General features: G+C 38.1%; 1 protein-coding gene across 2 annotated transcripts in view; it reads right to left on the bottom strand.

Annotated features, from left to right (window-relative positions):
* Positions 1 to 1,712: 1,712 nt before the first annotated feature.
* Positions 1,713 to 12,253, bottom strand: part of LOC124622217 (3'-5' RNA helicase YTHDC2-like) — a 302,377-nt gene continuing 291,836 nt past the window's right edge. For both annotated transcript variants that reach the window (XM_047147868.1, XM_047147867.1), the window contains one exon: positions 1,713 to 2,305. In XM_047147868.1, the coding sequence (XP_047003824.1) occupies positions 1,985 to 2,305 (321 nt within the window). In that variant the 3' untranslated portion in view covers positions 1,713 to 1,984. The remainder of the gene's footprint in view (positions 2,306 to 12,253) is intronic.

A 12,253-nucleotide genomic window follows, 5' to 3' on the forward strand; every position in this document is an offset into this window, starting at 1 on the left:
TCACTACCTAAGGAAGAACGGAGGTCATACCTCAAAATAAATGATATAACAATAATAATACTGCATATTTGTACCATTTAACTGTGTTTTACATAAATAAAACACATCTTAAGAGCTTCCTCTCTGTCACTTCCTTAACATTGCATTATTTGCAGCACACTCATGCAAAAAGTCACAGTTTTCCTGACACCAAACTGGTAGTTTCAAATCTTGTAGTTTGCATGTTCCATTAGAAATCAGGATAGAACATATGCATCTTATCTGATAACAGAAGTAAAATTTGGATTTAAATTTTCATCAAGCTGTGAATGTTATATGTATGAGAATATGAGTTAAATGAGGCATGGAAACTATTCAGATTAGATTAGATCAGTTTACAATGATGGTGCAAATGACAAACAGTTACTGTATGGATAAATGTTCCTACTACACATGGATTTTATGTCATATGCTATTCACATCCTCCAGAAACAGAAGTTAAAAATAATGACAATTTGTTTGTAAGTGGAATACTGATTCACATCTTTACATCTGAATTGTTCACCCAGACAATGATGAAACCAACATTTTGGTCAAGAATAAGTTAGAGTTGGAACAGTGTTGTACCTCATGCCCTGAATCTGCTGGTTAAATTGTTTCCACCTCTGTCTAACAAAACACACATACAAACATCTCAAACTGTAGTATTAAATAACTACAACTCTTATTTCTGTTCTGAAATGGCAGTTGTGATTCTTTCCAGATTTGTGAGTAATTATTTTTTTATGTTCTTCACTTATGATTTTACTTCAACCATTAGTATATTTGACTGAAACAGTAAGCAAATGATAGTGTCATGGATATTCTACATTTACAGACACTTTCATGCAACGTCTTAAAATCAGATTGTAAAATCTCACTCAGTTTAGTCTTGCACAGACAGGGAAGTGTAAGAATTATTTGGGAAAGAAACAATGCGAGCTATTTAAAAACTGTGGCCTTTGGTACTAATAACAAATTACACTAATTATACAGTCCCTCACTGGCACAGCAACATAAAAATCTTGTCCAAGGAAATACCTGTTTTAAGCCACAAGTATCATATGTTATAATGGAATAGTAATATTTACGTAACTACAAACGATCACACTATAATCATTAACTGTGCTCAAAAATGATCAATATGTAATGTTAACAGGATACCCTGTATTATAAAGATCTTGATCAAAATCTTCCTGCATTAAAATTCATGTTTTTGTTATGTGGGGTATTTTAATATCTTTACATTGAATGTAAATGTTAGCCATTAATACACAAAATAAAACAAACTGGCTATCAGTCATGACTATTTAGGCAGCACTTGGCACTAAAAAAGAAAAAAAAATGTTCCAAACAATAAAGGAAAGTTTTCCCTCTACATTTTGCTTTAAAACCACAATGAATAACGCTATTATTTTACAAATGCAAAGAAATAAAAAGCAAACTGATACAGTGAAGATGAACATAAAATAAATCACTTTCGAGTAAAATGAGCAGTCGTGGGATTAGGTTAATATTGCCAAAAACCTAAGTGCAGATGACTTGTCTGTTCAATTTGTTCCTTTGTATAAAATGAACAACAAATTACAAATAAAAAGTCACTTTAGCAACAGAAATAATGCAAAGCAAAATGAAGAGAAGCATCACATGACTAAAAAACACAGATGGGGAATACAGGAACACATCAAAGATTGTTTCATCTAACAATAGGTTTTATGCCGCATATTGGCAACACCACACTTCATAAGGCACGAAGAAAGAGAGACACAGAATTATCATCTCATTACAAACATCCAAGAACACTATCAACTCTGCCTGCAATGCAAAGTTATGGTAAATGCTGATGACACCCACTTCGCTTTACTACAGAACACCAGCAGTGACATAAAAGAACCAAGAACATCTGTGTCCATTTTAAACTATATATTATACTTGCCTGACTTTGAAAAAAGGGCATTACAGTCTTTCACTTGTTATGGTGTCCCCCTCGAGGACTGTAATAATGGAAGCCTGTTCCACGACTATATCCACCATAAGAAAAATTTCCACGGATGGGACGACCATGATGGAAACTTTTGCCAAGAATTGTAGAATTAGATCCTTGTTGTAACTGCTGCTGTTGCTGTTGTTGTTGTTGTTGTTGCTGCTGCTGCTGATGTGGTTGTTGATGCTGCCCTTGTTGCTGATGAGGGAGTTGCTGGCGAGCTGAAAGCATTGACTTATGGATGAATGGCGGTATTCGGTCCCAAAGGTTACAGAGTTCTTCCCCAACTGTGGGTTCTATCTCCTAGAAGAAAGAAGAGTAGGCTAGTAAGCATAATAACAATAAGAGAAAGTACACAGATACACTGGATTTTTCTGCACCATTGTTAACAGTAACACAGTGTAATTAATGATAATATTCTTAATATATTGCACTATGTCAACACAATACTGCTACTGTTTCTTCATTATTATTACATATAGCATTAACACTCTCTTTGGTTCATTTCATATTCAGATTTTATCTTTGTTTCACCATGCCCTGCCTTTGTAATCGAACAGAACTGTCTGTGGTTTTACTTAGTAACTCTCATGTTCATGTCACTATTCCTTTGTTTCATTCACCTTGATTATGACTACAGTTTTTCTGCATTGCTTTTGATACAATGTAATATACATATCACATCTGTGTAATTATTTTAAAATCAATGTTCATTCTACTTAGATTTAATCAACAGTAAGAATAATGCAGGAGTGAGATTAGATACTGAAAATGTATCTATTTCGTGCAGCTGTCTTTAAAATTTCAGTTTGGACTTCATGATACTAGTACCAGCTTGAATGTTATTGTAGGAATGGCTAATTTTACTTTAAAACATTCGCTTCTTAGTGGTGACACTGTTCATTAAATCCCACTGCCAAAGATAGGCTACTATCCCAGATGCAGTTTGTAGCTGACTTATTTCAGTTCCTATAAAGCCTGACAACATAATCTTAAGAAAAGCTAGAAACTGTAGGCGCAACAAAAAAAAAAGGGGGGGGGGGGGGGGAAGAAGTAGTGCAGAGTTCAAACAAAAATAAATGATCAATGATCAACAGCATAATACATCAACAGAGGTCACATGGGACATTGCTATAAAACCACTGGTATGTGCGCAAATCTCCGGGAACACATTACAGAATAATGTGACTTATGTCAGGCACCCATTTTGTAACTTAATGAAACAAATTATATACAGCATTTCAATTTGACAGAGTGCAAATGCATCTACGGTTACTAAGCAAATAACTAGACACAGGAAGGAATGTTTTACACCAACAACAAATGTAATCTATGAGGACTGTTCAATGAGTAATTTAACACATTTTTTTCTCAGCCAATTTCAGTTGAAAAAGGGAAGAATTTGTTATGGGACATTGTGCAATATGCCTGCTTCAGATCCTATAGTTTCATGTTGTTTTGATAGGTGGCGGAACGGTACATAACTTTCAAAATGACGTCTGTAATGGAGATGTGCTGCAGCAGAGAGCTGTCACTGAGTTTCTCTTGGCAGAAAACCAGAGCATCGCAGATATTCAGAGCTGCTTGCAGAATGTCTACAGAGACTTGGCAGTGAACAAAAGCACAGTGAGTCATTGGGCAAGATGTCCGTCATCATTGCAACAAGGTCGTGCAAAACTGTCCGATCCCTAGCGTGCTGTCTGGCCACACACTGCTGTGACTCATGCGATGTTGGAATGTGTGGGCACTCTCATTCATCCCCCAGTTGAGAAACTCAAAGATGTGTGCCCACTGGGTTCCTTGCTGCCTAACAGAAGACCACAAAGAGCAATGAAAGGCCATACGCGCAGAATTGCTTGCATTTTACGAGGCTGATCATGACAATCTGTTTGTTGAACATCACCACAGGAAATTAAACAATGTTTCATCACTTCACACCGGAGACGAAACAGTAATCCATGGCGCGGAGGCAAACCACCTCTACTTCAAAGAGAAAGTTCAAAGCTGCACCCTCAGCTAGTAAAGTCATGTTGACAGTCTTCTGGGACGCTTAAGGGTTATTCTGTTTGATAGCCTCCCTCGTGGTGCAATGATCAACTCTGAAGTGTATTACGCTACTCTCAGGATACAGAAGAAATGACTTTGCTTGTTCGTTATCACAAAAATGTGAACAAGCTTCTCCTTCACTATGCATGGACTCACAGAAGTCTGCGCACCCGAGAGGTGCTCACAAAACTTCGTTTGAATGTTCTTCCTATCTATCCTACAGCCTGGATCTTGTACCTTCTGATTCTATCTGTTTTGCCCAATGAAGGATGCACTCCACGGGAAGCAGTACACGGATGATAGGGAAGTTATTCATGCAGCAAGCCGTTGGCTCTGACGTTGACCACTAGAGTGGTACCATACAGGTATACAGGCCCTCCCAGTAAGGTGGCGTACGGTTGCACTGAACAGAGATCATGTTGAAAAACAAAAACAACCTGTTTTCACAAAAAAATGTGCTGCATTACGTCTTGAACACTCTTTGTGGATGCTTTTACACTGAAATGTTCATGACAACGGAATTATTGGCCATGTTATATTCAAGCTTACGTTCCCTAATTGCTCCCCCTGGTGCTTTTGCATCCGTCAAAATACTCCACTATGCTTCTTCCTCAAATCAGCTCTTTTCCTATGTATCATGGCTGTTTTTGTTTTTAAAGAATATCCACATATAATATTAAGATCAGCTGCTTTTCCTGTACACTTAATAACTGCTATTTGTTAGTACACAAAATCATTTGGGGAAAGAAAAGCATATAGCCTGGTAAACACCATTGCTTTAACCTAGTACCCCATTTAGTCCCATGGGAAGAAATTAAGCAACTCCTATATTTTCCACAAACACAGGTGCGCGTGCCGCCCCCTTTTAAAAATATGTAACTTCAAAATCATTTGCTATGAAATTTTATAAATGGTGGGACATGATCTGAATGATGTTCATATATAGTATGCTCATTTTTCAGATGATATTGTGCTACAGTTTTGGCACTTTCTAGGCTGGTAGTTTCCTAAACTTTCTTGTTTCACATCAGGGAAATTTGCCTTTTCTCCTAGGGTTATAAACCTGTTGCCTTGGCTTTTTCTAGAGGAAAATTCTATCAGTAGCCTGGCAATGTGAAATCAAAATGACAGCCCACTTCAATTTCTCTGCCACTTGATTGCTTTCTATAGTAAAATATAAAAATCATGTGCCGCCAGTTCACACAATGCCATTTCATTTCGCATGTCTCACATAATTGCTGAAACTGTTCCAACTTTCCCATAATTTTATTATGCTCTCAGACTACAAAGGAGCAACTGATATTTTCTGTAGTACCATATCTGCTTTGTCCATGGTAGCCATGCATTCCCTTGGATCCTGTAATGTGATGAGAAAAGTTTCTGGCCGGTTGTTCACCGATTTCACAACTTAAGATAACTTCCATTCTCAAATTTAAATTCATTCCTCTTCAATTTTTCACTTTTTTAATAATTTTTTGAGTCCCTTCTAACTTCCCTGGGATGTGCACAACAAAAAAATCCTCTTTTGTGTGGTGTTTTCATCAGCTGAGCTGCAAGAGAAGAGATTGCAGAAGACAAGAGAAACAGAATTATCTGGCTATTGTCTGACATTACTCTGTTTCAGTATATGTTCTCTCAGTGTGATATATCTTCTCCCAGTATGAATTGGGAAGGTTCTTTTGATTTCCAAGAGCAAACACCAACATTTAATTGACTGATTGAAGATTAGATCTTTGGGACAGAGATGTCTTAGTCAAGCAGATCTTCACTAGCTTCTGGACTCCCTCTAAATCAGAAACATTATCACCTCCAGGGTATGAAAGCAGAATATCATACACCATTTCCTAGTCTCTAAGATTATTCAAATTCAAATAATTACACATCTGAAAATGTAATACGCGAGAAGAAAACTTGAGTCTCCTTTCAAATACAATTATAGTTGCTGGTGAATTCACTCTACCCTTAACATGTTGGCAAAAATACTTGTTTAAAGTTGAAATGATAATTAAATCAAGACCCTCAGCTGTCGACAGGTGTTGATATACATCAACGGGGACAGTTGAAAATGTATGCCCCAACCGGGACTCGAACCCAGGATCTCCTGTTTACATGGCAGACGCTCTATCCATCTGAGCCACCAAGGGCACAGAGGATAGGGCGACTGCAGGGATTTATCCCTTGCGTGCTCCCCGTGAGACCCACATTCCCAACTTAATGTCCACACACTACATTCGTAGTGCCCCTGCCCATTACACTCATTACTCGCGGCAGACAATTTTACCGAGTCCCGTAAGAGTTCAGGCAATGCGTGCGCATCTACACAGAAGGTCAATGGCCGATTAGCCTTAACTATATGAAGATGGTAGCTGTTCTTTTGGACATGTCTGAAAGAAAAACTACCATCTTCATATTCATGTGTGCTTAAAGTTGGGGGTAAGCATAAAAAATCATCTGAAATCGTTCTGAATGCTTTCTCAGAAAATTATTGAAGTCAATTAGTTCACAAGCCCACTCAAAGCGAAAATGATTGCAAAAACATCGTTCACCTCTTCGCAACAAATAATCATGAGCAAATAAGGAGCATCATGGTGGATACAAGAATTTTGTGAGACTAAATAACGTAACAACAAAACCCATCAAAAATAAATGAAAATAACATGTAATTAAAAAAGCAGATAAACACACACTTGATGCCTTCCTATGAGAGTCTCCACTCCTTCCAATCTGACTATACAGGTGTAGTAAAGATGTGGTTTAAATTCTAACAAATAGTATTGATGGCACTTGGGAGATACACTATATGATCAAAAGTATCTGGACACCTGGCTGAAAATGACTTACAAGTTCATGGTACCCTCCATCAGCAATGCTGGAATTCAATATAGTGTTGACCCATCTTTAGCCTTGATGACAGCTTCCACTCTCGCAGGCATACGTTCAATCAAGTGCTGGAATGTTTCTTGGGGAATGGCAGCCCGTTCTTCATGCAGTGCTGCACTGAGGAGAGGTATCGATATTGGTCGGTGAGGCCTGGCATGAAGTTGGCATTCCAAAATGTCCCAAAGGTGTTCTATAGGATTCAGTCAGGACTCTGGGCAGGCCACTCCATTAGAGGGATGTTACTGTCATGTAACCTCACCGCAACAGGCCGTGCATTATGCACAGGTGCTCGATTGTGTTGAAAATGTAATCGCCATCCCCGAATTGCTCTTCAACAGTGGAAAGCAAGAAGGTGCTTAAAACATCAATGTAGGCCTTTGCCGTGATAGTGCCATGTAAAACAACAAGGGGTGCAAGCCCCCTACATGAAAAACACGACCACACCATAACACCACCATCTATGAATTTTACTGTTGGCACTATACGTGCTGGCAGATGACATTCATCGGGCATTCGCCATAACCACGCCCTGCCATCGGATCGCCACACTGTGTACTGTGATTTGTCACTCCACACAACATTTTTCCACTGTTCAACTGTTCAATCGTCCAGTTTGGAATTTCCATGTGATGGTCTGGATAGTTGTCTGCCTATTACACATTACGACCCTCTTCAACTGTCAACGGTCTCTGTCAGTCAACAGACAAGGCTGGCCTGTACGCTTTTGTGCTGTATGTGTCCCTTCACATTTCCACGTATGACACAAGTGACACCCAATCACCTGACTACGTTCGAAGTCCGTGAGTTCCGCAGAGTGCTCCATTCTGCTCTCTTACAATGTCTAATGACTACAGAGGTCGCTGATATGGAGTACCTGACAGTAGGTAGCAGCACAATGCACCTAATATGAAAAACATATGTTTTTGAGGGTGTCCAGATACTTACATAGTGTATGATTGTTTGGATAAACTCATTGCAAAGTGGTCTATTAGCACGAGAGTGTCGGAAATTCCACTTGATGGCAACATACTGAGAGATAAGGCACATCAGTTTGCTGCAAAACAGGAGCCTCGAACTTCACAGTATCAAGTGGTTGGCTCAATCGATTTAAAACTCATTGTGACATTGTTTAAAACCAATTGTGTGGTGAAATTGTAAGTGGTTATAGTGGAACTGAGGACCAATGGAAAAAAGAACTACAAAATATCTTTAAAGATTATGATCAAAAAAATATTTTTAATTTTGATGAAACTGATCTTTTTATAACATATTACCAAGTAAAACCTTTTTTTTCTTTTTTTTTTTTTTTAATTTAAATCATTTTAAACTATCTTATGTATTATAGGTGAGAAATACTACAGTGGGATAACCATTTTACTTATGGTCAATGCTGATCGGTCTGAAAAATTACTTCCTTTGGTAACTGGTAAACTGAAAAAGCTAAGGTGTTTAAAAATGTGAGAACTCTGCCTACTAATTATGATTCCTACAGCACTGCACAGATGACCAGTTCCATCTTCACATCCACCATTCATGCACTGGATGCTAAAATGGGGGCAAAAAATTGGAAAATAATGCTGCTACGTGACAGTTGTCCAGTATGCCCTGACAATCTGCACCTCAGAAATATTGAGTTAGTGTTACTGCCTCCAAATTGACGAGTGAGCGTCAACTGTCTGAGCTGGGAATCATCCATTCATTTAAATGGAAATATAGAAAAATTCTTGTCCAGAAGGCCATATTTATGCACGATAATGACATGGACCCAAAATCTAAGACTATAACACTTTTGTGTGCTATGCATTATGTAGCCAAAGCATGGATGGATGTGACTTGTTTAACTATTTCTAACCCTTTTACGAAAGCAGGATTTAAGTTCACAGAAAACACACAGGCACCACTGGAAGATGATTTGTCTGAGCCTATAGAGCCTTCTGTAATAGGCACATTGTTTATGTTTTCAAGAGTATGTCAGTGTTAATGCTTCAGTCATCACTTCAGAGGTGCCAACATTTTGAAGAAGGAAAGAAAGAGATGATTGGTGAAAACGATGATGAAAATGGTGGCCAAAAACCAGTTGTGTTGTACCGAGCAGTAGAGAATCTATGGAAGCTATTGGCATTTTGAGGCAGTACATTGGTGGTGCATCAGGTGATGATAATGTGTTTCATGCTTTGTACACTCTGGAGAAAGTAGAGCTAATTATTATTGAAAGAAATGAAAACAATTAATTACTTCAGATTTTATAAATAGGCAACATTTAAATCAAAGTCCTTCAACCTTCTTCCTTCCCCCTCAACGCTTCTTCTTGAAGGAGCCACAGGCTCAGAAAGTTTGCCTCATTAAAACCTTCTTTTATATGTGTGTTCTGCTGCTGCTGCTGCTTGGTGAGTAGATTTTTTATCTATCCAATATAAAGAGGCTAATCTTAGAAGCCAGACTAAGAAAAGGCAAACCTAAGTTTCTAGCATTTGTAGACCTAGAGAAAGCTTTTGACAATGTTGACTGGAATACGCTCTTTTAAATTCTGAAGGTGGCAGGGGTAAAATACAGGGAGCGAAAGGCTATTTACAATTTGTACAGAAACCAGATGGTAGTTATAAGAGTCGAGGGACATGAAAGGGAAGCAGTGGTTGGGAAAGGAGTGAGACAGGGTTGTAGCCTGTCCCCAATGTTATTCAATCTGTATGTTGAGCAAGCAGTAAAGGAAACAAAAGAAAAATTCAGAGTAGCTATTAAAATCCACGGAGAAGAAATAAAAACTTTGAGGTTTGCCAATGACATTGTAATTCTGTCAGAGACAGCAAAGGACTTGGAAGAGCAACTGGACGGAATGGCCAGTGTCTTGAAAGGAGGATATAAGATGAACATCAACAAAATCGAAACGATGATAATGGACTGCAGTCAAGTTAACTCAGGTGACGCTGAGGGAATTAGATTAGGAAATGAGACTCTTAAAGTAGTAAAGGAGTTTTGCTATTTGGGGAGCAAAACAACTGATGATGGTCGAAGTAGAGAGGATATAAAATGTAGACTGGCAATGGCAAGGAAAGCGTTTCTGAAGAAGAGAAATTTGTTAACATCGAGTATAGATTTAAGTGTCAGGAAGTCGTTTCTGAAAGTATTTGTATGGAGTGTAGCCATGTATGGAAGTGAAACTTGGACGATAAATAGTATGGACAAGAAGAGAATATAAGGTTTCGAAATGTGGAGCTACAGAAGAATGCTGAAGATTAGATGGGTAGATCACATAACTAATGAAGAGGTATTGAATAGAATTGGGAAGAAGAGGAGTTTGTGGCGCAACTTGACTAGAAGAAGGGATCGGTTGGTAGGACATGTTCTGAGGCATCAAGGGATCACCAGTTTAGTATTGGAGGGCAGCGTGGAGGGTAAAAATCGAAGAGGGAGACCAAGAGATGAATACACTAAGCAGATTCAGAAGGATGTAGGCTGCAGTACCTACCGGGAGATGAAGCAGCTTGCACAGGATAGAGTAGCATGGAGAGCTGCATCAAACCAGTCTCAGGACTGAAGACCACAACAACAACAACAACAACAACAACAACAACGACGAGAATGACAGTAAGAGTAATTTATTCATTTTAGCTTCTTGTGTATTTTTTGCTTTCCTAAATTTTTTACTTTTTGGTGTCAGTCCACTGAAAAGTGTAAAAAGGGTGTTTGCCTGCATGGCACGATACAATTTTCTAAATATATATTACCTTTCGAATTTTTCTCACTTCCAGTAACTCCTATAAAGTTTATCCTTTCATGAATTAATATGTTTGAAGTTTCTTATTATTTATAAGAAATATTTTCAGAATAACATGGCAGTAATCTCATTTCATCAGGATTTGTGCATGTAACACTGAATATGCATTCACTACAACATTTTGTAAGTGAATGAAATGGCCATTTTGAACACAGGAAGCAGCTCAGCCATCAATAGGCATATAAACAAGAGTTAGAATATTTCTAATCTATCAGATGAATCTTCCTTCAAAAATAACAGACAACACACATACCTGCACATATATACTGTCACTGCTGTCTACATTATGCTGGCACTCCAAATTGACTGAGGTGAGGGCTGGGCAAGGGTAGGAAACAGTTGTGGATTTACAGGGAAGGCAAGATGGAAGGGTGGCCGATTGATGCAACAAGGACATGGGAAAGGACTGTGGCACTGGTGAGCTCACTCTAGCGTAGGCGGGAGGACTTGTGTGTGGCATGCAGTGAAATGGATTGAGAACGGGAGATAGAAGAGAAAAAGAGGTAACCGATGGAGAGGAAGGTGTGAGTGCAGAATGACTGAAATTGGGAGTGGGGCAGAAGGTACTGGAGACTGAAGCTAGGTGAATTACAGAATCGAATGATGTGTTGCCAGGAGTTTACTATCTAAGTAGTTGAGAGAAGATTTTATTGGGGGACGTTTTTCTATTATGTCTGAGATTATTTCAATATAAACTTGAATATAAATTGTAATGAACTGTTATGGCAACTAGTCAAAGTTACAAGCAACAAACTAAACAAAACTATAGTACCCACCCATCATGTCTTCCACCCTTAAACACTAATTGTTTCTTCTCACTTCTTCTACTGCATTTATAACACTCTCTATACTGCTTATAATCATTTCAAAGGCCATTATAGAAAAGACAATGATGCATTCATTTCATATTTAACATCCTACTGACTCAGATCATAATTCTGTAGTCATAGGATTTGAGTTAACATATTAGAAATGTATACTGTTCATGCTTTATGTTTCTTTCTAAAACTCTTCACTTATTGGAAATATTAAAAATAACAGTTAACTGTAGAGATTAATGCAGCTAAGTTCAGCAATAGATTAACAAAAAAGGCAATCTACTACTGTGGGGAATCTTTCAATACAAATGCAAGCAAGTTAAATCAATCAGCATAAAACATATAGGACAGAGTTCTTCATTGGAGAAAATATGGCACTGAAGCTTTTGACTATCTGTTATGATAATACGACATGGAATATACATTCAATGCAACATTTTTCAAGTGAATGAAATAGCCATTCTGAAACTATGAAGTTGATAGTTTCTTCATACTTACTGCAATAAAAATACTAGCACAGCTGTATAACAATATTAACAGTGAAGTGCATGAATCTAATTTCAAAAGAACATCTCTATAGCCACCGTTAGGAGAAGAGAAAACACAACATTAGATAATAATCTTTTCCCCTACACTTAGCATAGAGACAAAGAAACCAAAGGAATCACACAGTTTGGGAATGGAGAGTACAGAAGGATGGACAAGCGAAGATAAAGAGAAAGGGGTATGAAT

The sequence above is a fragment of the Schistocerca americana genome, chromosome 7 (assembly GCF_021461395.2).
Source record: "Schistocerca americana isolate TAMUIC-IGC-003095 chromosome 7, iqSchAmer2.1, whole genome shotgun sequence".
NCBI lineage: Eukaryota > Metazoa > Arthropoda > Insecta > Orthoptera > Acrididae > Schistocerca > Schistocerca americana.